The following is a 26,776-nucleotide window of genomic DNA, read 5'->3' on the forward strand; positions in this document are numbered from 1 at the left end:
ATATTCTTGAGCAAGTCGTCACATTGGACATTTCCTACTTGATCGATGTATATCATAGCTAGTACATTCTGCGATCTAAACACTTACAAGCAAGACAGCATAAATTCAGAGACTTGGTTAATGTCCACATCCAATCAAGTAAAAACACTGTGTCCACCCACACAAGGCCACGGGACACACCGTTAATAGGCTACACTAAGACGCACCTTGATATCTCTGAGCGAAAAGGGGGTATCAGTATCATTAAGTTTTATCCATCCCACGTGAGCATGCAAAAAAGCTCCAGCCGTGGGAAAGGCTATCCGGTATGCCAGTAGCTCTAGGGCATTGCTTCCTCAAGAATACAAATATACATACACTACCGCTACACGTATCCAACATGCAGCAAAAAACATGCTCATATCAAAACGCTTTCCCAAAACGCTTTGAGGGGCCCCCGGCAAGCCCCCCCCCGTGTACCCAACAAGGGTACGTACGCTTCGTCACACCTCTTCTGTAACGATAGCCGTCTTCTCCTATTCAAGAAGGGGAAAAAAAAAACTTCACCGTCTCATTCCACTCCAAGCAACGCCAGAGAGCAAATCCACCACAGTCCCAACAACGCCGACCCCTAGTGCTAGGGTCTGCACAGCAACAGCCACAATGACTCTTTCCACGAGATCCAAGAGACTCACGGCTAGTCATCTGCCGATGAGAAGCCTTCGGTTACGCTTCATAGCCTGATTGAGCCCCTTCTCCAGCTTTTCCGTCTCCTTGCGCGCAATACCCAGCGCCGACTCGGCATCTTCGACACTCATGAGTGACATAGCATTGAGTGGTGTGCCAGGCAGCTTGGGGTGCACAGCGCCAGTTCTCTGCTGGGCATCCACCTGTGCGGCGGCGGCCGCCATGGTCGAAGGGGAGGCGTCAGTGACGAAGCCCTCGCTACCCTGCTGGTGCTGTGGCGAGTCCAGGCCTCCAAAGGGTGTCTCGTCCTCGGGAATGTCCTTGCCTGAGCCACCGCTCTCGGCGGAGTAGATGCCCGCACCCGCAGCTGCGTCGTGGCCATAGATGTACGGAGCGAGAGAGTTCAGGCTGGCGGCGGCAGTCTCTCGTGCAGACAAGGCGTCCTTAGCACCAGGTGCAGATTTCCAGCTCCCCGGGAACAAGTTGGTGTTACCCAAGTTGAGACGCGGGAGAACAAACTGGTTGATGTAGCTGATGGCCTCTTCACGCTGGATCTTATTGACAGGGTCATCGGAGAACATCTTTTGAGCGTTGGGCGAGGGTGGGAAGTAGGATGGGGGACCGTTGGGTACCGCTCTGCCCTTGATCAGGGAGAAGCCACCCGGACGGGCCTGGTGGCGGGGCGCAACAAAGCTGTCGGGCTGATCACTGCCAACTGCCACAGACTTTTGGAGCGCAAGATATCTGCCTTCTTCCTCTTCGGTGAGGTTTCTCAAGCAGTCTCCATTGGGCGTGATGAGTACACGCTGACCTTCCATTACCTTGCGCACCGGTTGACCAGTAAGTAGGACAGCATGGTCTGCCTCGGACACCATATTCTTGGTCGTAGCCGAAGGAGGCGGGTTGTTGCTCAGGGTTGTAGCAGAAGGCCTGTCAAAGCGAGAATGAGAGTCGAGGAAAGGCTTGAGAAGAGCAAGTAGTTCCGCTGTAGGTACCTCGCCCGCTTCATGCAGGGCATGGTAGACATTTTCGGGCCAGGTGCTTGGGTTGTCTGCAATATCCTGAGGTTCCTCGGATACAGCGACAGCTGTGGGCGCAGGAGGCGTCGGAGTAGGCGTTGTCGGTGTGCCTTCCTTACTCTTGCCCTTCTCCTCCGCTGCCTTAGCCATCTTGGCAGCTTGCTTGGCAGCCTTGCCTTTGGGAGGAGGCAGGTCCACCACCGTTCTCTCGACGATGGGCTTGGGAGGCGGGGTGGGCTCCTTGGGAGGAGGGGGCGGAGTTGCGACACGCTCGACGGCTTTCTTGACTGGCGTTGGGGCTGCGGTGACTGGCTTCTCCTTCTTCTGCTTCTTCTTGCGTCCGAGGATGGGGGCTTGCTCTTCAGTCTCCACAACTGCAGGCGCAACGGTAATCGAAGCGGACTGCTCCTTGTGGGCCTCCTTCCGCTGCTTGCGCTGCTGACTCTTTGTTGTGTTGCGTACAGGTGCAGTTCCCACTCTGGTAGGAGGTGGTGAGCTGGTGCGCGAAGCAGACACGGACGCGGAGACAATGGAGGCACTATCGCTAATGATTTCGCTAGCCGGGGTTCCAGGACGTCCAGACGCGGACGACACAGCTCTGGCGGCTGCAGAAAACGCGGCGCCAGACGGTAACGCTGGAGGCACTTCGGCTTTGGGCGTCGGTACCACGCGCAAAGTCTTGGGCGCTGCCCTCGCGATAGGCGATGCCACACTGGCAGTTGTCGGTGTTGGCAGGGCTGGGAAGGCCGAGACGTCTGATTGCTCCGTGATGGTCGTCTCTGGTTGGTTCGACTGAGCTGCGCTCGTAGCGGCGGCAATGTTCAAGATGCCCGGTATAGGTTTCTTTTCCGCAGCTTTGGTAGCTTTGGGCGCCGCTTCAGCAGCCAGCACGGGAGACGGACCTGAAGCCGGGGTCGCGGCCTCTGGTTGAGGCTTCCTGATGCTCGCCGGGGCGATCTTTGGAGTCGCAGCCGCAGACTTGGCTGGGGTCGCAGGCCGTGGGACGTTTCCCAACGCTGGGAAATCCTCTTCCTGCAACTGCAACACGGACTTGCCCTTGGAGGGAGATGCCTGGGAGGCAATATCCTTTGAGAGCCCACTTTCAACAGCCAAGGCTTTGATGTTCTTCTTGGCTTCCGTCCCACTGGCTTTCTTCCGAGGGGTCTGATCCGGCGTGCCAGTCCGCACGATATTAGCCATGGTAGGAACTGCTGGCTTGGGGGCCGAAGGTGTAAGTGGCGTGACGGGTATGACGGGAATCGGCGCTTGTCGCGGAGCTGGCGATGCAGTTCTCTGTGGAGGGCCGAGACCAGGCGGCGGGGTCGGAGCTGCTGGTCGTGATAGTCCGCCAAGGGTACCAACGTAGCTGGGCAGGGGGTCATCAGAGACCAGCTTGTCCACTGATAGAGTCGCTTCATCGTCGAGCGAAAAGAGATCGTCATCTAGGGAACCAGTTAGCCAAGGGGTTCCCTAGTAGTGTTTCTTTGAAGACAAGTAAGGAAAAGAAGAGACAATAAAGCATGGTAGCAGCACGAGAGACAACGGTTTATATACATGGACAAGGGTTTACAAGAACAAGACAAGTCACAGCTGCCATCATCGTCTTCCGTGATGATTTGCGAGGACAAACGAGCGATAAGTATGAGCAACGTGCTATATTGGTCCTTTTGCCACCCCCATCCTCATAACCGGAGGACGGTCTGTAAGTTAACGTACATTGAGGCGACTGGAAGACGATGATGGCTTGCCTGACTGACGTGACCCATTAACCATGACGACGTGCGGTCCCAAATGAAAAGAGGTATAATGCCGAGACGAAGTGTAGGTGTCGGTCTTTGCTTGCCCAGAAGAAAACGTGAAGCGACGCCAAATGCAATCCTTGCCACTCTCCCCTGAGCAGCTCTGATGTTTTCCGCAATGCTCGCTGAATCAATGCGTGTGTAATGTGCGGTGCGCTCTCGGTCCCTTTGAAGGACGGTCGTCCGCCTGTGATATGCCGCGACGCCCTCCCACTCATGATACATGAAGTGTAAAATAAAACCCGTAAACGACCAACACCAACACCTCATCTATCGCGTTGTCTCTCGAGGCTACCAGCCTGCGCCTGGGAAACGCGTATTGTACATCATGTTCGGGTTGTACCCACCTTGGCTCTGTCCACCGAACAGTCCCTGTCCGACTCCGGCGTTGCTCTGCGACTGGTGCTGCATTCTCGCTTGCAGGATACTCGGGTCCGCAAGATCAACTAGACCACCTCCTCCAGAGGAGGAAGTGTTAGCATGTCTGTGCTTCTTCCCCTTCTTCTTCTGCTTGGGACCGAAGTCTTGGAATGCTCCAGGCTGGTTACCGTAGAGCGACGCCAGGAGGCCCGAAGCAGGAGCTGGGGTGGAGGAGGTAGAGGATGGGTACTGATTAGAGAAAGAAGATAACATGTACTCACGCTTACCAGCATCATGACCCTGTCCATTGGTTCCCCGACCCCGAATCAACGTCTGGAGAAGCTCGGCGGAATCCTTGGAAGTCGCACTGAAGGCGCCACCGAACTGGCCCTGTCCAAACATGTTTGGCGGAGTTCCTGTCGACTTGAGACCTGGAGGAGGTCCGGGCATGGAGGATGCATAATACTGGCTGCCGGGCTGCGAGTGGAAAGCGGAAGGCATCATGGCCGTCTGCTGAGCCATGATTCTGGGGTTGGCGGCAACCTTGACTGAAGCTGAAGTGCCGGCGGTGTCATTAGCGAAGCTGAACCTAGATCCTTGTCTGTTGTGGCCGCCACCTTGTTGCTGAACCGCAGAAGGCTGCGCAGTTGGAATGCCCGGAGGCAGATGATCGCCGAAACCGCTCTGGGATCGAACGAAGAGCTGTTGTTGAGGTGTCATCGATCGGCTGCCACCGACGGAACTAGCAGACACAGAAGCTTGACCGAATCCAGAGCCAAGCGCGGGACCGAAGGGGCCGTCGGCGTTGTTGCGCTGGATGGGAGGCTGGGTGCCAGGTCTACGTTGCTCAAAGACGACGTCGCGAGCAACGTCTCGGTCTTCGGGCTCGCCACCTAGCGCCAGACTACCTCCAGTCTCCGGCTCGCCTTCCGAGGCCTCTTGAGGTTCGCTTTGTTGCTCCTGATCCACGCCAAGGCGCGACTCCTCTTCTTCGCGCATGGCTCTTCTCTTCTCGCCTCCGCGGGTGTCGAACATGGGAGGGTAAATCGTCTCGATCTGGTTCGTGTCCGGCGCATGGTAGGAGAAAGGGCAGCCCTGCATAGCTTTGAGCAGCTGTCGAAGTAGATTCTCCGGAAGGCTGTTGGACTTTCGGGTGTCGGCGGGAGCGGGGGTGGGAGCGGGCGCCTTCGAGGCCTTGGTCTCGGTCGGGGGTGCGGGAGTTTCCTTTCTGGAGGGGGTCTCGTCGATGGCCTCGGGTACTGCCTCGGTGGTAACGGGGAGAGCTGTCGAGATTGCAGGGCTTGAAGCGGCGCCACTAGTGGCGTGGCTTCCCCGGCGACTACGCTGAGGATTTCTTGCCCAGTTGGCAGAGGCAGGCAGAGCTGGTCCGTCGCCGCCATTCTCGGAGCCGTCCTTGCTTGAGGAACGCGCCATAGGTTGAGAGGCGGGAGCCGCAGGCGGTGCGGTATTCTGTTGTCGAGAAGCAGTGCGAGACGGTCCGCCGCCGCTGCTGGAGGAACCACCTCCCGGGAGGGGCCGCTGAGAGCTGATGCTGTTCATCGAGGACAGATCTTGTCTAGTGTAGCTGTCCTCCTCGTCACCCAGCTCATGCAAGAACATGCACTGCCTGTTGGTGCACTGTTCGTGCCGGAGCCAGGCCGAGCAGTACTTCGTAGTACCGAGCTGGGCTCTGAGAACGCGATCGCCATTTTGAGAACCGTTGACAGCCTGGATGCAACGTTGGGCGTCTTCCTTCTTCTCGAAAGTCACATAAATTCCGAGAGACTGGTGTTGGCCGTCCTGGCTCTTCCGACTGCTAATCGAGATTTTCAGGATGTTGCCGTATTGACCGAAGAATTCGGGCTTGCGAAGCGTCTTGAGTAATTCGTCCTCTCGCACTGTAGGTGTCAGACCGGTCACGTAAACCAGGTTCTTCTGAACGACCCGGACGCCGATGAGGTTCTTGCGGTTTTCCTTCTCGACCTCGCGCTTTTGAACCTCCTTCTGCTTCTGTTCCACAGCTCGCTTCTTCTGGTTCTTCTGGATGTTTGCTCGAAACTCGGCGACCCTAGTGTTTGTCAGCGTGGCGTCGACCTAAGTGGAAGGAGGGGTACACACTCTTCTGTAGTGACGACCTTCCACTGGATTGTCTTCTCGTCGTAAGGTCTTCGGCATGCAGGACACAGGCCGTTCATATTGTTCTTGATGTTGTTGAAGCAGAACTGGCACACCTATGAAACGGTTAGAGGTCGATGTTCTTCTCCAGCGGCAGGAACGCTGGAACATGGGTGTTGCCGTCACCATACCTGATAGCCGCAAGGGCAAGGTCTGAAGTTCCGATCTGAGAGGTCGAACTCCTCGATACATAACGGGCTGTGGTGGAGAGGGTTAGTTCACGATGCCCAATGCCTCGAGGCCTCATGCAGGTGCTGCATGCAAGATGCGCGCGAGGCCAGAAGTCAGAAGTAGGGTCACATACCATGTATCATCCTCCTCGTCGATGAATGTGTCTTGGGGTGCCATGGCGACGATCTGTGGCGGTAGGTATATTTCGTGGGGTGCGGCAAGGTTGGGTGTCGATTTGTGAGTGGAGGTGGTTAGGAGAGGGAAGTTGTTCAATACCAGAGGTGAAGCCAAAGCCTTTCTCGGATGGGTCGTCTGCTGCACTAGAGCGTGGTGCCTTAGGTAAGATGGCCCCACAGGCCGCCGTCACGTGCTGAAGGCCAATGACAAGCCAATCAAGGGGCCGAGAATATTGCAAGTCAGCACAATTTAGGTCCACCCCTCCCGGTCGCTCTGGCAAATGTGAAGGGAAGAACGCTCTCGAGTAACGGCAAGTGCGGTTGCTCTGATTTTGAAAGGAATTTGTGAATGTCAGAAAGGTGCTCAATATTGGCAATTGGATCTTCATTAAAAGTTTGAGTCTTTTAGAATTTGCCGCAAGGATTTAGACCGTCAAGACACAGAGGTTGTGAGCGACACGTCCAGCCGGTTTCCCGGTACCTTCAGGTACGCTTCACTGTCGCAAGTACCACCCTGGGGGTGGACCTACGCCGGTTAGCTTCTTTCAATCCCCAGGCATCGCGATTGCACAGCATCATCAACCAACTTCCCCAGAGGCAACAAGCCCCCCAGCACTGCAACAACCGCAACAATGGCGACAAAGCTCTATCGTGGTAGAGCTCTGGCGGGCTTGCGCAACTGCCGCCCCAGCGAGATCCGATCCTTCTCAACCTCAATCCCTCAATTGGCCGGCTTCCCGACCGGCTTTCCCAAGGATGCCGAAAACATGAGGAAGTCTCCTCGTGAGCACATTGGCACCATCAAGGCTCCCCTCATCAACCCTGCCGACAAGTACGGCTCCAAGGCCGATAACCTGCACAAATACGGCTCCTGGATCATGGGCTGCTTGCCCAAGTACGTCCAGCAGATCTCTGTCTGGAAGGACGAGCTCACCATCTACGTCTCTCCCTCGGGAATCATCCCCGTCTTCTCCTTCCTCAAGTGTAAGTGTCAATTGATCTACCAAGTAGTTTCGCTCTCATCTAACAACTCATAGACAACACTTCGGCCGAGTACACTCAGATCAGCGACATCACTGCCGTCGACTACCCGACCAGAGACCAGCGATTCGAGGTCATCTACAACCTTCTCAGTGTCCGCCACAACTCGCGTATCCGCGTCAAGACCTATGCCGACGAGGCTTCCCCCGTCCCCAGTGTTACTTCTCTCTTCGATGGAGCCAACTGGTACGAGCGTGAGGTCTACGACCTGTTCGGCGTCTTCTTCGCCGACCACCCCGATCTGCGCAGAATTATGACCGATTACGGTTTCGAGGGCCACCCCCTGCGCAAGGACTTCCCCCTCACTGGCTACACCGAGGTCAGATACGACGAGGAGAAGAAGCGCATCGTCACCGAGCCCCTTGAGCTTACCCAGGCTTTCCGCAACTTCGAGGGTGGCTCAAGTGCCTGGGAGGGAGTTGGACCTGGCACGGACAGACGCCCCGACACCTTCAAGCTGCCTACGCCGAAGCCAGAGGAGAAGAAGGAGGAGCCGAAGAAATAGATCAGAAGATTCTGACGTGTATATAGCTGACTCTAGAATCTTCTTTGTTGTACAACCATTCTGCGTTCCACTATTTCCTTGAACCTTGCGTGGCTGCACTGAAATGCTGGTGAACAGCGTCCTGCTGGCTCTGCGCCAACGACTAGAACGCCTCCCGATATTGTACGGGGTTCTCAATGTGTCCCATGGTTCCGGAGAAGCCTCGCCAGATACATATCAGTAGCCTCGACCCAACGGTATCCAATGTCGGGCTTAAGACTGACTATCCATCAAGGTCAACCAGAGTGGACTCAGTACTGACTGTATTCCCCTCTTCTACCTAATGTGTAAGGTGGAGGTTGGCTGTAGACTGGTGGCTAGGGCCCCCAGAGGCATCAAGCGTGTTCCAGAATTACAGTGAAGCATCGCCAGGTGCCGGATAGCCAATCTCGAATACAACTCAACAAGGTAAATACAGAGTGAGCCATGGTACTGTCTATGAGTGAGCAAATAAAGGACGTCAATTTCAGAAGTTTTGATGGCTTGTTACCTTGAACCGCGAGGGCATCTTGCTCGTTCCGTGGTATGTATCGGAGAAGCCTCGCTAAGTGCCACCCAAACCATCAACTCAACATCTAAGGCCAACACCGTGTTGTACTTGACACTAATTGTGATTCCTTTTCTGCAACATATAAAGGCAGCTGGTCTGCTGAAAAGTCGTTATTGGTTTCTGATTTTTACATCCTCGTCACTCATCTCAGACTCAACATCTCAGCTCTTCACCTCTCACTTGAATACTCATAGACATCACGCTCTTCATATCAACTACTACTCTCCTCAAGCTTCACTCCACACTACAGCCAAGATGTCTGTATTTACCATTTCTACTTTCCAGCTCTTGTCTGCGCATAAGCTGGAGGAGCTAAGATACGAGGCCAAGTTGCAATTCTACCAAGCCCATGCTCTCGACCTTGCATTCTGCAATGTTGCCCTCGAGGACTACATCTATGCCTTCATTGAGGGATACTACAAGCACCAGAACTGCGCCACTTCAACCTCTTCAGCCTTGCTCGCCTCAGACGATGCTTCAACGAAGCCCAAATCTAGGTTGAGACGTCTTCTTCAACACATCACCAGAAATAGGCTCTAGATGGACAATCTGCTCTTTTAGCGGCCATCAAACCCACACATACACGACTTTGGTCTGCTTCTCGTACAGCCACCGGGCGCCATACTTTCTCCACTCCGGAGAAGACTACTGAGATGAGTCCTCAAGGACTAGCAAAGGGTCGATGTCATGCCCATGGGATCGTGAACTTTGCAACATGACATTGGCCCTACGAAATAGATTCATATCCGCTAAATAACACAGGACCTACCGGCCCAAAGCATGCTCTGCCATCTCTCACAGGCTCAGGAACAACATCAGATGGGCCAAAAACCGCAACGCTGTAGGGTTTTGCGGCAGGAAGAGCCCAGCACTTCTGTTGGGACCAGTGCGCTCTCGACATCCCTTGAAAATCCGCGGGAAGGAACCATTATTACGCCAGGTCGTACTCACCAAGGACGCCTCCAAAGAACAAATTGGCGAAGCCCATCGATTCCTCCGAAGTGGAAGTAGGTGGAAGCGCAGTTTGCACGGCCCATACTGCCTTTCAATTCTACTGTCTACTCCATATTTCAACAACTACTCTCACCACTACTTTCACCTCGACTTTCACCACTACTTCGGTTCAAAGACTGCCTAAGAGTATCGAAACGGCCAATGTGTGGGCTTCCGAGAAATCAAGATGGTTGTCACTGCCGCCATGCAGCGGTACAATTACAAGCTTGACTCTGATCAGACCTCAAGGCTGCTGTCGCGGGTCCAACCCAGCGCAAGGCTGACATTATCAACGTCAAGAACCAATTTCGATGGAAGGAGAATCCAAGGGGCGCAGGAGGCTTGCTACACCAGAATTACCTGTAGCGTAATAAACCCCTTTCAAATAATCGAAATGCTTGCTTGATTGTGAACCATACAGGCCTTGACCTTCGTAGGATGTCTTCGTGTATTGCACATCGGGAGGGTAGGTTGAGTGGTTTGGGTGAAAGACCAATAGGAAAGAGGGCCTGAGATAACACTATTCACTTAAAGGGAAGCACCATCCATTGCATTTCCCCGCCGCCGCGTTAGTTGCATGTGATGTCACCACGTCCCACACGCTACTACACGCGTAAATCAATCCCACACTCGAGTACGCGACGCGCCCTTCGAACTGAACAAGGCCTACTCTCCGAGCAAATGCGCTGACACCTTGCCTGTCAACGTTTCACACAATTGCACATATCAACGATCTGCGCGCTCTGGAAGCGATCAAGCTCACGCCTTGCGGTGACGGTTTGCACCATTATCCAACATGCCACCACAAACCCGCTCCAGTGGCCGGGTTCCCGCCGACCCATCTCCCGATCGAGTCTATAAGTCTAGCAAGCCGGCCAAGCAGGCCAAGTTCCCGCATCGACGAACCGAAGTTCGAACGTATAGCAGTCGTAAACCAACCGCTCGTATTGCCAACCACCAGCAAAAAACCTTGACCCAGATGTTTGAGACCACGCGCTCATCGCCGGTGCGCCTTGATCTGTCCGACGACGAAGAAGAACCTAAGCCTAGGAAGAGGAGGAGAAAGACCATGGGAGACGAACCGACGCCCAGCTCGTCCTTTCACACCCAAACGTTGACGCAGATGTCGCGAAGATCATCCGAGAAATCACCTGGAGAAGAGGAGGACGAGGACGTATGGCAGTTCCAGCCTTCGGACGACGAGGCGGAAAAGAACCCGCCGGTGCTTCCTTCCGCCAACGACAAGGAAAATCAAGTGCCTGGCCAGAAGCAGTCGAGCAAACCGCCGAGCAGGACACCTTCCGTCGTTCCCCAGACGCCAACAAATAAACGCGTTATTTTCGAGATTCCATCGTCTGTAGGTAGCCCTCTCACCCCGATGCTGGCTAGGTACAGCCCGGCACCCAAAAGGTCTCCCTTGAAAGACAAGTCTACAAACACAATGTCACCGATCCCGAAACTTAACACATCCGTCAAACGCCCGCGAACTCTCACAGTCCAGGATTCTTATGCGACGACTGGCAGCCAGAGCTCGAGTCAAATTGTATCGCCCACCAAAATGCCATTGCAGCCCACCAAGAATGTCCGTTTCATCACGCCTCATCCTACGGCCAGTCTAGCTCCCATGGAAGAAGACGAGGAAGAGGAGCGAGAACGTGAGGTCAGCCCATCACCTCGCAGACCACAGAGGTCGCCTCTGGTCGAAATTGCAGATTCCGAGGATGAATTCGATAGTCTTGAAATCCTGGACGAGGAAGCTGAGAGGTACGAGGCCGTTGGCGAAGACACTCAATTTCAGATGGACCAGATTCTCATCTCTTCAGAGGAGAATGTGACCTCCGAAGAAGCGTCTCCTGCGGAGGAAGGCGACTCTGATAAGGAGAATGTCGCCCCTGCCGCCAGAGAGGACGATGATGATGATGATGATGATGATGAAGAGGAAGAGGATGCGACAGTGGTTTTATCAAAGCCATTTGTTTTTGCCAAGTTGGCACGCGAGGATTCACGCAGAGAGACTGTGGAGGTCATCACGTCGTCCCCAGAGCCTACACACACCAGTGGCTCAAGCGTTCTTCAGACAGCGAGTAGGGAGACCAACGAAGAGTCCGTCTCTCAGACGACACCCATACAGAGCCAGAAAACTCCCAAGGCTAAGGGAAAGGCGCCTGTAGAAACACCAAAGACGCCTCACACCCAAGGACTGGAGAGCCAGCGGCTGCCCTACAGTGTCATTCACGGCATGGGACGTCAGGGTGATCGGACCGATATATTTATTTCCATACATCCCGAACATATGGACGCTATCGTGGCTGGCGAGAAAAATCATGAGTTTCGCAACTACAGAATCCCACACACTGTCACCCGCATGTGGCTTTACATTACGAAGCCTGTTGCTGAACTTCGGTACATGGCATGCATCAGCGAGGCTAGATCGCCTGGCGAGATTGACGAGGATGGGATCGGCAACGCGGATTTCAATCAGCATAAGACATCCAAGTTTGCGTACCACTTAAAGAAGGTCTTTCAGCTGAACGATCCGATGCCTTTACAGGAGATGATGGGTCTGGATTGGCTTCACGGACCACCGCAAAAGTATAACTACGTGCCGCCCGCCGTCGTCGGACAGTTGATGGCCAACCTGCGCTGTTGCGTTATCGGTAACGATGAAGAAGAGGATGAGGAAGACGTACCGGAACCCGAGACCGGCAGGAAGGAGTCTCTGCCGGCAGCCAAAGGGCCGTCGGAAGAGCAGACGGTCTCCCAAGAGCTCCTTGAGCAGTTCAGAAGCGATATCGAGCACTCCACCCAGCACCACTCCTCCGACGCCGACCTGCTCGTACCCTCAAGCCAGACCCCGACCAAGAATCGCGGCGGCCGAAAGTTCGGTACGGAGCTCCCCCACTTTACCAAGCCGGCTCTGCCCCCGACACCTCTTAGCCGTCCGCCCAACCCGACGCCGCGGCGCGCGGTGCGGCCCTCACAGGCGACGACGGTCAGCCAGACGTCGAGCCCCTCCCAGTCGCCCGTTAAGTCTAGGGCTGCACCGCGGCGGCCGACGCGCTCGAACAACAATTCGAGCCTGCCCATCTTTATGGACGACGAGGATGAGGACGACAGTCCCGTTCACCTGCCGCTGGGCACGTTCCAGATGGATTCCTCGCAGCTGCTGTCCAAGAGCCAGATGCTGCCCGAGAGTCTGCTGCGTGATGACGGCGGTGACGACGACGAAATTATTGTGTTTGATTCGGATCAGGATGACGAGCTGTAGGAGCTCGGTTTCAATGTGCCTCTGAGGTACTTACTACTCGATTGTAATTGGAGGAGGTGGGGTATTATTGGTATTTATGTTTTTAAGCGTTGGAGTTTGCGTCGGTTGGCTTACGAGCCTCTGGGACACGGGCAAGAAGAATGGACACAATGGCTGGGTTTGGCAAGTAGGCTGGGCAGGCATGCAATGGTTAGTATTCGAGAGCACGATTATTGCTCCGCCAGTTGTGGTAGAATTGAGTCTGCTTGACGTTTTGCTCAATCCTCTGAACTGCTCTTCCATAAGCCCTCTTACATAATCACCTTGCCTGACACCGGAGGTCAAGGGATATCGAAAGGGCTTGATTATGCCTCCGTCGACCAAGGTAACCTGGCGATCTGCGCCTAGTCTAAGGGGCCTGTAGGATACAGTAACTCACAGAGGAAAGAGGCCATCACCCAGGTGACAGTTCAAACTAGTACCATACAATCACCAGCACCCCTCGGTGAAGGACCACGATCACGTGTATCCGCATATTCATCCCATCAACAAGAATATACTGCAGCCGAAAGCCCATATACACCCCCTCAACTCCATTCCCGTCACCAGCCAGACGGCGCCCGTCTAGGTCGACGGGTCAGGGCAAACTGGCTGGGTGGTGGAGTGGTTTATGGTCCAACAATCAATTCATAACGCCAACCAGCCTACTCGACGACAGGCTTAGCGAAGAGTATCCGAGTTCGAATCCCAGCATGAGCACCAAGAGATGTAGCCACACCGGTGGTGAACTCTTTTTTTGGTGTCGTTTTTCTTTCTTCTTTTCTTTTCGTATCCTTCCTTTCCCCCTTATGACCGGGTCTATAAGATGCCCTCCCTAAGTGTATCATCCATCACTCATCCCAACCTCACCTGCCGCCACATCCTCAAACACTCCTGCAAATCAACACCCACTGACCCCTCCGCCGCGCCCCCGACATTTCGAATCATAGCAACCAAGACGCTTGCGAGCGCAAATATCTCAAGCGCCTTGGGGCCCTCCCGCAGCGCCTCGAGGTCCGACTTGCGCATGCCGCCGTTGTCGGCCCAGGCCTTCCACGCGTCGAGGACGGCGGAGAGAGATGAGGCGAAGGCGCCGTCGAGGAGCATGCGGTGTAAGAGACCCGCGGCGACAGAGCGGAGGGTCGGGGTGATGATGTCGCTGGTAGTCGGGGCTGATAGGTAGCCTTGCTGCTGGAGCCAGGGGAGAGTGTGGGTTGCCACCAGGGCGGCATCCCATTTGGGGGATTGGATTGCTTCGTGGGCGCGGGTTTCGCGGCGGCGGGCGTCGAGGCGCATTCTATCGCGGACTATGTAGGTCAAGTTCAGTTGATTGTTTCCAGTTGATTGGGGGAAAAGCCTACCATCGTCCATGTGCTGATCAGATTCCTTACGCATCCTCTCCCTCACAGCCTGCTCTCTCCGCACCGGATTCATCTGCTGCTCAGCCGAGATGGCATTCATCTGATCCCGCATCCGCCGGTGCAAAACGTCAAGATTATCCCGCGTGTCATTGTGCGAGCTCGCCCACTCGGGCGTCTGCGAGCCGTCGACGACGCCCAGGACCTCGAGCACGCCGCAGGGGACAGAGGAACCCCGTGCAAAGGCGAGGATGTCGTCCGGGATGCGGTAGTTCCACAGGATGGTGGCGCTCGAGGTCCCGTAGGCCGTGGCGGCGCTGGCGAACCACGTTCCCGCCGTGTGGTCCGGTCGGATGCGGACGTGTTCGATGTAGAGGCTCGTTGGCGGGAAGTCTGGGTGGTCTGGGATGGCGCTTATGAGGCCGTGGGAGGAGATTTTGCAGGCTATTGGGGTTTGGGCGTTAGATTTTGCGGCGCGGGATATGCTGGCGACGGAGGATGATGGGGATGCCGTCTTTTGCTTGATGCTTGCGCCGCTTGGTTCTGGCTCTACGTTGACGTCGTCGCCGCCCTTCTCGTCATCCTGCTCGATGACTGAGGTTTCTGGAGTGGGGAGTGGTAAGAGCCGCACCCAGTACGGGGGCAGAGACTCATGGCTTCTCGTGGTCCAGTGCGAGGACCAGTTCACAGACAGCGACAGATGGCCGTCTGAGTCGTTCAGAGGCGCAATGGTAAGGGCCTTATGTTGTCCATCGGGGCTCTGCATCAGGGTACAGCCGACGGGAGTCCATAGCCCGGTGCTCCTGAGCAGCCTCCATCCATGAGCATCGGGAACGGCGCCGAGATCCAGGAGGTAGCTGATCAACTCGTCAAAAGTTACATCGACCTGCGGTTGCCGCAGCTGGTCTGCGTACTCGACCCTCTGCGTCTTGAGACCGATGGTGTTGGTCCGCCAGTTGAAGGTGGTCCAAGTACCACCAGGGATGGAGGAAGGGTGGCGGGCGAGAGACCAGTACTCGTCGCGGTGATCAAAGCGGTCCCAGGGCGTGACGGCGTAGCGGGGGAGGTCAACCTCAATGACGCGATTCACAACGTCGGAGCGGGTGAGGGCTGTCAGGCGGGCATGACGGAGCATGCGCCTGATGCGAGATCGCGCGGCGAGCGTCGCAATAGTGTTGTAAAGAATTGGGAGGACACCGAGAACGGCTAGAGGAACACCGATGTAGGTGATGATGTCTGTGGGTGTTGTACCGGAGTCGTAGCCGGACATTGCGCTGAGAGAAGAAGCGTATTATAGAGCTTTTGGACTATAAGAGAATATGAGAAGATACCTCACTACAACTGAGGTATGACACCAAACAAGAACTGCCTTGTTGGTAGACTTTGAAAGTAAATGTCCTATTGCGAGAGAAATGAAGCTATTGTGTCTCTGTGAATAAAGTCATTGGGAGCTACCCCTGACCGATGGCCTTCAGCCGCATAGTTTTGGGAAGGCGTTGGCGATGGCTAATCACCAACTATGCCTCTTTGGTCCTAAGCCGTTCCATGTGCCTGTCGTCCTCGCAGCCATTGTCTTCAAGTGCCGGTGACTCGGGACTCGATATTATTTTTGTTGGAGACATATCCCATAGCACATAGAGCCTGATTGGGGTCTTGTGACGTGAATTGAACAATAGTAGAAAACTGAATAGTCAGGTCTGTTGGTTCTTCAATTGTATGGAGGGACAGCAAAATAATTCCTGAGCGAAGTGCCGAAAGCAGATTATGATTTGTCGAGGATTTGAGTAGCACTGGCTCTCTCAAGGCTTCCCGAATCGAGTCGAGTACTCCGTACAAGCCAACGAAATGCCGAAGGATGAAAGTACCTTGCCTGCATGAGCTTATGCGGGTTGCTGACCTCGAGGCACATGAGCGATGATTCTATGATTCGAGAGCTTGCTCGGCTGGAAGAATGTCTAGCAATCATGCATCGAGTCATCCCTATTTGAGTAAACAGCATTCTGACTTGGTCCTTCGCATCTTGAGCAGAGTTCATCTGTTCGTCATCTATCAGGCTGTTCCGCTGTCAGCTCTTTAACATTAGTACGATGAAACGGGATGAACAGGCCAACAGCGAGATTTGAACCACTGTGGGTAACACGGCATCACCAGAGACCGTACAGGCTGCACCTGGTAGTTTGTTTGTGATGCCTTGCTGACTGCTTACAGATCATTGAGATGAAGAGGTGGAAGAGGGGAAGTGGTTGGGACTTTGTTGTGCAGGAGGAACCTTGGTCCAGTGACCTGCAGGCTACGAAGTATTCTGTCAGCCCCAGACCCCGGCCACTGGGCGATCCCGCCTGCAAAACTCCCCGCGGGCCGCGTGTTCCAGGTTCCCTACCTTGCCCGGGCAGGTTCCCTACGGAGTACATGTCGAGCATCAGGCCCTGGACGCCCGGTTGAGGTGATGTTAAATTAGGTAACCCACGGGCGGGCGGGGCAGGTGTTCAGGGCCCCGTAAGGCCTGTGGGCGCCCGTTGACACCAAACAATGGCGCTAAATGCAGGGGCACGTCTGCCAAGCCGCTATCCGACGGGGGAGCTGACGACCTAGAACCTTCAAAACCTCCAACATTCCTCTCTCAACTTCCGTCGCACTTGCACATTCCATTTCCGAACACCATACCACACCACACTCGCTCGTGCTGCGTCACTGTCGCTATCATTCTCGACTCGACCTGACTCGACTCTACTCGACTTGATACAAACATTGGCGCCTGCGTATTGTTCCTGCTTCCGACGACATCGCCCTGAGCGAGAGTATGCGCCGAGGACACGATGCGGGACATCTCACCATGCGCCTCCTCCACTCCGTCCTCGCCGTCGCCTGCCTGCTCTCCGCCTTCGCCAATGCTCAATTCCCCTCCACCTCGGTCAATCTCACCACAATCACCTCGCCCGTAGATAATAATATCACCATTCGCTACAAGACCCCGAAGGGTGTCTGCAAGACTGCCTACGATACCCAGCAGCAATACACAGGATGGGTCAATGTTCCCGGGCCTTACCCGGCCAACATGTTCTTCTGGTTCATCGGCGCCCGCGAACCCACAGAGGCCATGACCATCTGGCTTAACGGCGGCCCGGGTGTCAGCTCTCTCTTTGGCTTGTTCACTGAGGTCGGTCCTTGCGAGGTCATTGAAAAGGGCCTGGACCAGTATGACACTGTTGCTCGGGAATGGGGATGGGACCGCGCTTCCAACATGCTATTTATCGATCAGGTACGCTTCCGGCATCTGCTGCGTCTCCAAGCACTTGATGACAACATACTAATACCACGCAGCCAAACCAAGTTGGCTTCTCGTACGACATCGCTACCAATGGCTCCATGGACCTGTTCAACGCGAACCAGTCTAGTCCGCCTCAGCCAGTCCCCAATGGCCAGTCACCCGCAACATTTTCAAACGGCACATTTAGCTCGTTGAACTCCAACAACACTGCGAACACCACCGAGACGGCTGCTTATGCGATATGGCACATGCTGCAGGGCTTCTTGGGCGCCTTTCCGCAGTATAACCCTCCGAACAATAGCTCTCTAGGCATCAACCTCTTTGCCGAAAGTTATGGCGGAAAATACGGGCCTGTGTTCTCCGATGTGTGGGAGAAGCAAAACGAGAGACGACAGAACGGGACTCTGTCTGCCAACAACACGCTCGAAGTTCACCTCACGTCGCTAGGCATTGTCAACGGCTGCATCGATGATCAGGTCCAGGCGGAGTTCTACCCCGCCATGGCCACCAACAACACGTACGGCTTCAAAGCGATGAATGATGTCCGCGCAAGCCTGGCCAACGGCAGTTTGTACACCTCGGGCGGCTGCCTCGACTTGATCAAACAATGTCGCACCGCCGAATCCGTCTACGACGCCAACAATACCGGCGGGGTGGACACAGTAAACACCCTGTGTTCCAGGGCGTATCAGACCTGCACTGACAACGTTGTCACACCGTACTCCGAGTCCGGCCGCAGCTGGTACGACATTGCACGCAAGAACCCAGACTCATTTCCGCCCAACACCTATCTCGAGTATGTCAACACCGCGGGCTTCCAGCAGTCCATCGGCTCCGTCGTCAACTTTACGATGACGAGCCAGGCTGTCTTGTCCGCCTTTTCTGGCACGGGTGACTACATGCGAGGACCCTTGATCCCGAAATTGGCCGGTCTTTTGCAGCGCGGCATCCGCGTCGCTCTGATCTACGGCGATCGTGATTACATCTGCAATTGGTTGGGCGGGGAAGCGGCATCGACGACTCTCGCTTGGCAAGCTAGCACCGTATACGGACGCAACTTCAGCGCTGCGGGCTACGCGCCTATCATTGTCAACGATTCGTACATTGGCGGTGTCGTGAGGCAGTTTGGGAACCTCTCTTTCAGCCGCATCTACCAGGCCGGCCACTCGGTGCCAGCCTATCAGCCAGAAACCGCGTTCCAGGTCTTTGCGCGCGTCATCATGGGCACTTCCATCTCGACGGGAGACCAGGTGAACCTGGCGAACTATAATACCTCTGGCGATGCCCACGCCACGCATACGGACAAGCTGCCCGACTCGCCTGCAGCCACCTGCTGGCTGCGCTACATGCAAGCGTCATGCAGCGACGAGCAGGTCAGCATGCTCCAGCGCGGCGAAGGGACGGTCATCAATGGTGTGCTGTACAGTGCCTCAAGCGACTGGCCTCTGGCCACCGAGGCTCCGACTTCTACGCAGCCTGCCGCGTCCACTTCGTCGACCGTGCTTACGGGTTTGTTCACGGCGACGTCGACGCCAACGAGTGGCAGTGTAGCAACACACGCACCAGGGATGCCTCTTGTGGTTTCGGTTACACTCTCGATTGGCGTGTTCCTGCTCGGAGTGATGGGGAGTGGTTGATCAAAAGTCATCATAGAGCTTTGGAGCATTGTAGGTGCATATGTGATTAGGCACTAGGGAGCATGTGACGTTCTTGAGAACCATCTGGGTTGGGTTGGCGTTTCTGGGCATTTTGGATGTGAAGGAAACATGGAGGGACGAAAAAAAGGAGAGGCACTACAGAGATGTGCTGGATGTGTTTTTGATTTGTGTTGGTTAAAGACTTAATGATACCCCTTAATGATAGCTTAACACAGAGCAGCGTACGTATATTCTTGACATCGATGATGATGTTGTATTTTCGCGTCTTGACGAAGTCAAGGAACCGATGGAACTAAAGTTTGTGGACGCAATATCTGTACATGGCCGATTGTTTGCTGGCTGTGGCAACCCACACCGGTGCGACAAGGTCCAGGGACTTGGTCCGCTGGAGAAGCACCCGATAGGACCCGGTAGACTTGAGAAAGGCAGGACGGTGTTATGGAAATGCAAGTTTCAAATGAAGCCAGAAGGGCCAAGTGTGTCCCAAAGCTCCTTACTACGTGTGATTTACACAATCAAGCAAGCCGCATCACAGGAGGCAAGGGTACAGTAAAAGTGAAGAGTCATTGGTATCTTATATTGAAGTACGTATATAGACATGCACGGCATAGACCTACCTTGGCTTGCATCATTGATGAAGAAATAATCATAGAAAATCTGACGACTTCAGTTAGCCACCGTTTGCAAACGTACACGACTCGACAACAAAACAGTGTGTGAAGCGTCAAAAATCAGTAAGGGGCCTTGTCAAAGGCAGTATCATCAAAGCATATGGCTCAGGAGACCGTCGTGATATGTTATGATCATCACGTAGACGCGGGAGGGGTTGAGGGGATAAAGACGAGAGATTGAAGAGCATACCATTTAATGCAAGAGCGCCGACGTGACAGAGGCACGGGAGTGTGTACACCACATGGATCTAAAGTTTGGATGTTAGCCTCCTGTACGTCCACAATTGTTTCCAATGAAGAGTGCAAATGTGAAGTGTTCGATCAGAATGACTGGTAGTCAACGTGTCTCAGCTTCGCCGTTAGGCTCTGACATATGCTTGTCTTTGGTTTATCGTTCATCAGGAGAACGGAGCCGTGGGTGGCTGGAGGTATGGGTGAGAAGAGGAAAAAAGCTTACCACTTGAGCCATGTGATGATGCATACTGGTCATCCGGTGAGGCCATGCCAAAGTGTGTAACTGTGATCTTAGAGACGGTCAGCGATGTTCATGCTCATCAGTCAAAACTTGGTGTAATGAAGCCAATTCAGTCGTTGCATGAATGGTATAAAAAGTTTGTATCCGCATTGGAAAATCCAAATCAGACTCGTCATCTAAGTTGCTCATCAGGAAGGCATGAGGGGTAAGCAAAGAAAAATGTAGGACCTACCATGGTTGGAAGCAGAAGGAATTGGTGCGCCTGCAATGAACTAGCAGAACAGATCGCGAAAGTGTATAGCATAGCAAGATCCATATCGACACTGTTGTAGACGGGTCAGCCACCTGAAGACTAAGGTGTATCCCGACAAGTTGAGTGTTCCGATCGAAATCAGTGGGCGAGGTTTTCTAGGCCTGCCGCAAAGTGGCTTGTCTGCTCATGGCCGAGCCCCATATGGGTACTCTCGGAGCCCAGTGCCGCTTCATCATGTAATGATGGGAGGGCGGGAGAGGAAGTGGTTGGTATGTACCTTGTCGGTAAGATCTGAGATGACTGATTTCCATGTTAGCAATTGAGCCTGGTAAAACCGAAGGCATAAATGGAAAGATGGGTAGTGAGATCAATCAGAAACAGCCAGTTGTTTTCAACAAGAGTGTTCAGCCGGTAATTCCAACTGTGCAAAGCACAAAAAAACTAATCATCAGGATCTCGGGTGGGAAGGTGAGCAAGAAAGAAAAAGAAGTGTACCGTACCTTTTGTCAAGCCATTTCGAGGCAGCCACATAGCCCGATGATGCCGGCGTCAGATAGAATCAATCTGCAAAAGCCTGATTTGTTTGGTTAGCGACTTGCTCAAGCGAAGCGCGAAGATCCAGGAAACAAATGCGACATTGTCGTGTCCTATCAGACTGACGTGTAAAACAGAGGTTTCATTCCATTTAGGTCAAAGACTCTAGTTTGCGGTGTTTGCGTGTCATCACCAAGGATGGGTGTGTTGTTGTGAAGGTAAAAAGTAGGAAACAAGCGCGAGCGCAAACTTACCAGATCATGCGAGGCTACGCAGCCGATTTTGCTGCGTGTTGCAGTGTGGGAAGAAAGGATCGTGAGGTTGGTTGCTCTGCGAGGGAAGAGTTTTAAAGGTGCTGGAAATTTTGAGCCGCGAGTGGGGTGCGAAGCTGGCGGTCGGCCACGACCCACTCGAGGTGTAGCTGTCGGCTCTTCACGTGCACAGTCACGTGCTGTCGTGAACGGTCGACGCGGATGGCCGGCCCAGGGGAGGTGAGAGCTCGACGCGTCTGCGGATCCATGACGCAGTGTGCAGTGCAAGTCGTTGTAAACGCCGGGAGACAAGGACGGTCAACTGCTTCGTACTCCTTCTTAGACTGGGCACTAGAGAATTCAGAGAAAAAGTGTGAAAATGCCTGAAATTGCTGAAGGTAAGACTAACACCGTTAAGTGAGAAAGGCAGGTTTGCTCATGTTCTCCTAGTTGCGCGGTGCGTGCACTTCTTGCGCCTTCATCTTGTAGGCAAGAAGATCGCCAAGGTCTCCGCCCCTGACGATGCCAATGTCTTTGGCAAAGTCGGCACCAGCGGTCCAGCGTTTGAGAAGGCTGTGAAGGGGAGGAAGGTCGTTTCTGTTGGAAGTCAAGGAAAGTATTTCTGGTATGTCCGCTCCATCAATCGAACGGATGGTCTTGACAGACACTCATTTCATTTCAGGATCACATTCGACAAGGCCCCTCATGCGGTGATGCACCTGGGCATGACAGGTAAATGAAGTCAACCTCGCCCCAAGCACCCTCCCTGTATCAAAACTGACACCACCTAGGATGGATCCATATCAAAGGCGACAAGACGGCTTATACAAACTACTACAAAAAGATGAAGGAAGGCGAGGCAGATATCTGGCCCCCCAAATACTGGAAATTCAACATCGAGACCGAAGGCACACCCAAAGTCTCGGCAGCCTTCACAGACCCCCGCCGCTTCGGCCGCATCCGGCTCGTAGACTGCCCCGGCGCAGACATCAGGTCCCACTCGCCCCTCAAAGAAAACGGACCCGACCCCGTCGTCGACGTCGACGTCTTCACAGAAACCTACCTCCGGCAAAAGATGCAGTCCCGCCACGTCCCCGTCAAGGCCCTCCTCCTGGACCAGAGCCACATCAGCGGCATCGGCAACTGGGTCGCCGACGAGGTGCTATACCAGTCCCGACTGCACCCTGAGCAGTACTGCGATACCTTTGACGAAGGGGAGATGAAGAGGTTGTATGAGGCCGTGCGGTATGTGTGTCAGACGGCCGTCGATAAACTGGGCGACTCGGATGCGTTTCCAGACGATTGGTTGTTCAATTACCGCTGGGGCAAGGGGAGTAAAGATGCCGCATCGGAGCTGCCCAACGGAGAGAAGCTTGCTTTTATAACTGTGGGAGGGCGGACGAGTTGCTATGCTCCTGGGAGGCAGAAGAAGACTGGACAGGTTGTGCCGTCGGCCAAGGAGGAGCCCGTGGCGGAGGACGAGGATGATGGCAAGAAACCCAAGGCCGTCGCCAAGAAGAAGAGGCCGGCGAAAGCGAACGAGAGCGACGAGGAGGAGAAGCCCAGTAAGAGAGCAAGAGGCGCCAAGGGTTCAGCAAAGGCAAAGGTGAAGAAGGAAGAAACTCCCGAGCCGCCCGCCGCCGAAGCACCGGCACCAAGCAAGAAGCAACGAGCCTCAAAACAGGCTGCAGCGGGGAAGCCCAAGGCCCCATCAGCCAAGGCCAAGACGACATCCGTTAAGAAGGAAGAGGCAGTAGAGAAGACGACGGTGGAGGACACGGGGAGACGCAGATCCCTCCGGCTGAAGGCGTGAACATTCATATCTTAATCAGAGTTACATCCCATTCAAGTCCCAAATCTCGTCAATGTCACAGCCTTCCCCTACTAAGAACCCTCACGTTCATACTCCTTCACGGCTCCGACTCCACATCCGGCGGGAACGTTCCAAACAGCGCCATGAGATGCTGCGTCTCGTCGCGGGATAACTTCTTACCCTCGTTTACGCCCTTGGCCATCATACGGAAGTCTGCCGTCAACCGTCAGCTTTCTACTTCAACATATCACCCATCACGAGTTTCCCGCGATTCTGGCTTTCCGGGACTTACAATCCATATAATATCCTAAGTATTCCACATCAGCCACCTCCCACAATGACATTCATGAAGGGCGTCAACTTAGAAGTACATACCTGGAGTAGACGTCATGAAGAACTCCGCAGGATCCGTCTCGGACGGGTTCGAAAACGTGTGAATCGCCCTCGGCGGCACGACCATCAACTGGCCCTCCTCGGCATCCACGTTGCCCTCGGGCGTTGAAAACCGGATCGTACCTACATCCCACCAACGCGAGCAAATGTCAATAGGGGCAAGAAATCCTCCGTTCATGAACAATCGTTCGATTCAAATACATCAATGGGAGAACCCCCCAACAGCGATTTGGTTTTAAGAAATACGGCAATGGAATGCGAGGCGGGGGAATGAAAAAACTCACCCTTGGTCACAAAGAAGCACTCGTCGTGGAACCGATGCCAATGCATCGGCGGCCCGGACGTCGCAGGCGGCAGCTCCAGCGTCATACACCCGACGCGGTTATCCGTGTTACTCCCGTCTTCAAAGATGTAAATCGTCATGGGTCCCAGCTTGAGGCACTCGCTGTTCTCCTTTGTGTAGAGCTTCACTGGCACGGGTCCACGGAGAGGCATCCTTGAAAATGAGAGAGGCTGCGTGCGGCCTTACTTTCCCTGTATAGGAGTATACGTTCGTGGTGGTATGTTGGGGGGTGGTAAATTGCTGCCCTTTTCTTGGGATTCTAACGAAGTTGCCGTTGGGGATGAGAAGAATAACGAGGACCGGGCTACGTGAGAATAAAATGATATAATATGACCTCACTGAACTTCCGAGTATCAATCCGTGACATTCATCTGATAGTACTGATAATCTCCCCAAGTGGACGTCCGGTGCACCGTCGAGGAGGGAGGGGGGAGGTTTAGCCGTAAGCTTAGGTAAGACAGCACACCTATTGGACCTGCCGTCTTTCTTGTCTGCATCTCTTCTACGTTTGAATTCGGACTAGGCGGATGAGGCGTTTGCTTTGTACATTAGCCTCGAACTCACCCGGAAAAAGCAACGAGGGAGGTGAAAACACGAGTTTGCGGTTGCACTGCATGCTCGGAGAGAGGTTTGGTTAGACCTGGTGGGTTGAGCTTGCCCTGCCACGAGCTGTCGACCTTTTCTAGCTTTAGCTTGGGTTTGGGTTCAGCAACATGTGCAGGTGTCTCACCGGTCTTTGATGACGACAATGATGGTTGAAGGTGAGGGGCTCCATCGAGTAACCTCCCGAGCTTCCTCCCAGGCTTTTTCAAATCGCCCTCCGTTCAGCCCTGATTATCAGACATTGATTCTATGCGGTGGTCATATATGCGGTGTCAGGGTAGCAACAATCATCATCAACAAGAAGTGCCCGATTCGTGTTCCCAAATGCAACGCCTGTTACTCAATTCGCCGAGGGCCTTGGGCCGTCTGCTATGCTTTAACATTTCATCATGATCAAAATATCATGTTGCGGACATGATAGAAAATTCCCAAGAAGCCCTCCTAGCAGTCAAGGCCAGTGCCGACTGTTGATAATACGCCATCCCAAATGCTTTGAAGCTGGTTCTTTTCTCAATTGGCTTTCCCCTGCCATCCATCGACTCCAATGAGGCGGATAGTAATAAATGTCTTGATGCACCTAAAAGTGACTCCAGATCTCCATGCAATCGTAATTCGCTTTTTCTTCGTTGCTCGTGCCCTAAAGAAAGACTCCGCGGAAACACCCAGTATTGAAATCAAGGATGGAAAAAAAAAAAAAACGTCGTATCGTTTCCGAGATGCGTGGGCTCTAACTCGCATGCGTGTAATGTGGGTATCGTAAATGCCTAATAGCAGATGCCTCGCTCGTAATGAAGTCGTGACATTGTTGTTGCCTTTGTAAAGAAAACGTTTCGTTGCCTTCGCGGCCAAAAGTTTAACAGGTACCGCTGACGAAAAATGGAACCAGACGTCTGTGTTTGCATATTGCAGGAATCAGTCCTCGCGTGCGACCTGGAAGCCGACTGAGTATCGGAAATGCTGAGAGTCCCAGCGAACAGGGATCATCGTGAGGAGGTTGACGAAGGAAGTGCCGTCTTTCCTGAAGTTGAGGACATCGGTCTGGAATTCGTCGTTGGCCTCGACAGCCTTGCGCATGCTCTTGACGGTTTCCTTGGGAATGTGCTTCCGGGCAGACTTCTTGCTGACCTTCCCGCCGGGTGCCTGAAGGAAGCGGCAGTTCTTGCCAAGAATTTCGCTATTCTTGTACCCGGTGAGAATGCTAAAGTGTTCGGAGGCGTAGACGATCGGGCAATCGGGTTGCTCGAGGTCACAGAGGAGCAGAGCGACAGAGCAGTCAATCGCACCGAGTTCAACCTTGGGGTTGGGCCTTCCAGCGACGCGGAGCTGACGTTTTGTTAGTTGCGATAACCATTGCTGTCAACGTAAAGCACCTACGAGAATGCTCATCATGTCGAATCCGCTGGGGCAGTAAAGTCCAGGGTACATGACGGGATCGGCAGCGGCTTGCGGTTGTCGCCAAGCACCAGGCTTTCCTTGCGCAGCTTGCTCAGTCCCCTCGGAGAATTGGTACTAGGAGGGATGTCAGTACCAGAACAATCAAGACTGGGTTTAGAGTCAACAACGTACCTGCAACGCGCAGGACTCCCACGGATTCATAGTTGGCGACATTTGGTTTTGTGACCGAAATGATAGAATGCGTTCTGACTTTTGCGGTTGAAGATATGAGGCCGGGTACTGGAACTCCTGCGTCGACATTGTGAAGGTTGGCAGAGCCTGAATGTTATTATAAAGCGACGATGTGACGGGTCACTATGAGGGAGCGGGACGTGTGACCGGGGGGTTTGGCCGGTTCGAGCAGCGAGAAGGCAGGGTTGGTGGTTGGTGATATGGTACAGAGTAAGGCGGTTAGGCGCTTTGCATTATGCGTATGTCTGGATGTGCTGGCAAGAAAAGTCGATCGCGGACTATAAGGGCTGCTGCTTGATAGATGGATGCTATAACAAGTGAAAATCGTTGGATGACAGAGTCAGGGAAAAGTGACAAGTCGTTGTGGAAGGATGTAAGGTCATCAAGCCAAGATATCGAAGAACGGTAGGTTGTTCGCTGAAAGGTGCGTCGGGCGGTGCAGCCGACGTTATTAGGCAAACGTACAGAGTACACTTTGGGTAAATTTGGTGGCAGAACGGTAGGGGCGGGTTGGAGATACCGTTGTCCACCAGCAAGCGGAGCGATCGTTGATGTTGCAGGACTGATCGCGAGTCGATGCGTGGAACACAGTGATCGGGAGCAGTAGTGTGGGGAGGGTGTGGGTTTAGACCTGGGACGGCCTCCCGCAAAGTTAAGGGTCTGGTGTCTCTTTGGAGTCTTCGGCGTTTGCTTGCTCAGGTGAGCTTGGTGAGGTAAACTCGACAAGGATTTCTTTGAGCTTTGGGAGAG

The 26,776-nt window shown here is 54.0% G+C and overlaps 11 protein-coding genes across 11 annotated transcripts; 5 read left to right on the plus strand and 6 right to left on the minus strand.

The window, feature by feature from the left end:
* Positions 1-680: 680 nt before the first annotated feature.
* On the minus strand, positions 681-2,885 carry BDP55DRAFT_546498 (uncharacterized protein; the record flags this gene model as incomplete). The annotated part of the gene is made up of 1 exon (XM_060568660.1): positions 681-2,885. One exon carries the CDS (start codon positions 2,883-2,885, stop codon positions 681-683), a length of 2,205 nt encoding a protein of 734 aa, XP_060432941.1.
* Positions 2,886-3,600: 715 nt separating this feature from the next.
* BDP55DRAFT_761443 (RNA recognition domain-containing protein) lies at positions 3,601-6,367 on the minus strand (the record flags this gene model as incomplete). The annotated part of the gene is made up of 4 exons (XM_060580866.1): positions 3,601-5,912; positions 5,963-6,075; positions 6,151-6,217; positions 6,324-6,367. The coding sequence occupies 4 exons, from the start codon at positions 6,365-6,367 to the stop codon at positions 3,776-3,778; spliced, it is 2,361 nt and encodes a 786-aa protein (XP_060432942.1). The 3' UTR covers positions 3,601-3,775.
* A 631-nt stretch (positions 6,368-6,998) lies between these two features.
* BDP55DRAFT_629211 (NADH dehydrogenase) lies at positions 6,999-7,912 on the plus strand (the record flags this gene model as incomplete). The annotated part of the gene is made up of 2 exons (XM_060571996.1): positions 6,999-7,350; positions 7,404-7,912. 2 exons carry the CDS (start codon positions 6,999-7,001, stop codon positions 7,910-7,912), a joined length of 861 nt encoding a protein of 286 aa, XP_060432943.1.
* A 730-nt stretch (positions 7,913-8,642) lies between these two features.
* Positions 8,643-9,153, plus strand: BDP55DRAFT_766101 (uncharacterized protein; the record flags this gene model as incomplete). Its single annotated transcript, XM_060580956.1, has 2 exons — positions 8,643-8,998; positions 9,063-9,153. The coding sequence occupies exons 1-2, from the start codon at positions 8,757-8,759 to the stop codon at positions 9,151-9,153; spliced, it is 333 nt and encodes a 110-aa protein (XP_060432944.1). The 5' UTR covers positions 8,643-8,756.
* A 1,464-nt stretch (positions 9,154-10,617) lies between these two features.
* Positions 10,618-12,762, plus strand: BDP55DRAFT_546647 (uncharacterized protein; the record flags this gene model as incomplete). The annotated part of the gene is made up of 1 exon (XM_060568677.1): positions 10,618-12,762. One exon carries the CDS (start codon positions 10,618-10,620, stop codon positions 12,760-12,762), a length of 2,145 nt encoding a protein of 714 aa, XP_060432945.1.
* Positions 12,763-13,339: 577 nt separating this feature from the next.
* BDP55DRAFT_434320 (uncharacterized protein) lies at positions 13,340-15,505 on the minus strand. The gene is made up of 2 exons (XM_060567546.1): positions 14,142-15,505; positions 13,340-14,087 (listed from the first exon to the last, which is right to left on the minus strand). The coding sequence occupies exons 1-2, from the start codon at positions 15,406-15,408 to the stop codon at positions 13,636-13,638; spliced, it is 1,719 nt and encodes a 572-aa protein (XP_060432946.1). The 5' UTR covers positions 15,409-15,505; the 3' UTR covers positions 13,340-13,635.
* A 1,466-nt stretch (positions 15,506-16,971) lies between these two features.
* Positions 16,972-19,043, plus strand: BDP55DRAFT_546843 (serine carboxypeptidase; the record flags this gene model as incomplete). The annotated part of the gene is made up of 2 exons (XM_060568693.1): positions 16,972-17,397; positions 17,460-19,043. 2 exons carry the CDS (start codon positions 16,972-16,974, stop codon positions 19,041-19,043), a joined length of 2,010 nt encoding a protein of 669 aa, XP_060432947.1.
* Positions 19,044-21,627: 2,584 nt separating this feature from the next.
* Positions 21,628-23,061, plus strand: BDP55DRAFT_691945 (Formamidopyrimidine-DNA glycosylase N-terminal domain-containing protein; the record flags this gene model as incomplete). Its single annotated transcript, XM_060577046.1, has 4 exons — positions 21,628-21,646; positions 21,699-21,873; positions 21,931-21,980; positions 22,040-23,061. The coding sequence occupies 4 exons, from the start codon at positions 21,628-21,630 to the stop codon at positions 23,059-23,061; spliced, it is 1,266 nt and encodes a 421-aa protein (XP_060432948.1).
* Positions 23,062-23,158: 97 nt separating this feature from the next.
* BDP55DRAFT_546660 (RmlC-like cupin domain-containing protein) lies at positions 23,159-23,949 on the minus strand (the record flags this gene model as incomplete). Its single annotated transcript, XM_060568681.1, has 4 exons — positions 23,159-23,274; positions 23,354-23,368; positions 23,437-23,577; positions 23,739-23,949. The coding sequence occupies 4 exons, from the start codon at positions 23,947-23,949 to the stop codon at positions 23,159-23,161; spliced, it is 483 nt and encodes a 160-aa protein (XP_060432949.1).
* Positions 23,950-24,864: 915 nt separating this feature from the next.
* BDP55DRAFT_434479 (uncharacterized protein) lies at positions 24,865-25,246 on the minus strand. The gene has a single exon (XM_060567547.1). It carries the CDS (start codon positions 25,136-25,138, stop codon positions 24,911-24,913), a length of 228 nt encoding a protein of 75 aa, XP_060432950.1. The 5' UTR covers positions 25,139-25,246; the 3' UTR covers positions 24,865-24,910.
* Positions 25,247-25,312: 66 nt separating this feature from the next.
* BDP55DRAFT_546426 (vivid PAS protein VVD) lies at positions 25,313-25,996 on the minus strand (the record flags this gene model as incomplete). The annotated part of the gene is made up of 3 exons (XM_060568653.1): positions 25,313-25,723; positions 25,775-25,909; positions 25,967-25,996. 3 exons carry the CDS (start codon positions 25,994-25,996, stop codon positions 25,313-25,315), a joined length of 576 nt encoding a protein of 191 aa, XP_060432951.1.
* Positions 25,997-26,776: the final 780 nt, after the last annotated feature.

Source organism: Colletotrichum godetiae (genome assembly GCF_030913485.1).
Source record: "Colletotrichum godetiae strain CBS 193.32 chromosome Unknown BDP55scaffold_9, whole genome shotgun sequence".
Taxonomy (NCBI): Eukaryota; Fungi; Ascomycota; class Sordariomycetes; order Glomerellales; family Glomerellaceae; genus Colletotrichum; species Colletotrichum godetiae.

What these genes read in the sequence shown, in the direction of transcription:
- BDP55DRAFT_434320 (XM_060567546.1), bottom strand. Translation starts at nt 15,408, where the DNA reads ATGTCCGGCTACGACTCCGGTACAACACCCACAGACATCATCACCTAC. An exon ending in TGATCAGCACATGGACGATG is followed by an intron (nt 14,088 to 14,141) that starts GTAGGCTTTTCC and finishes TGACCTACATAG; the next exon opens with TCCGCGATAGAATGCGCCTC.
- BDP55DRAFT_434479 (XM_060567547.1), bottom strand. Translation starts at nt 25,138, where the DNA reads ATGCGAGTTAGAGCCCACGCATCTCGGAAACGATACGACGTTTTTTTT.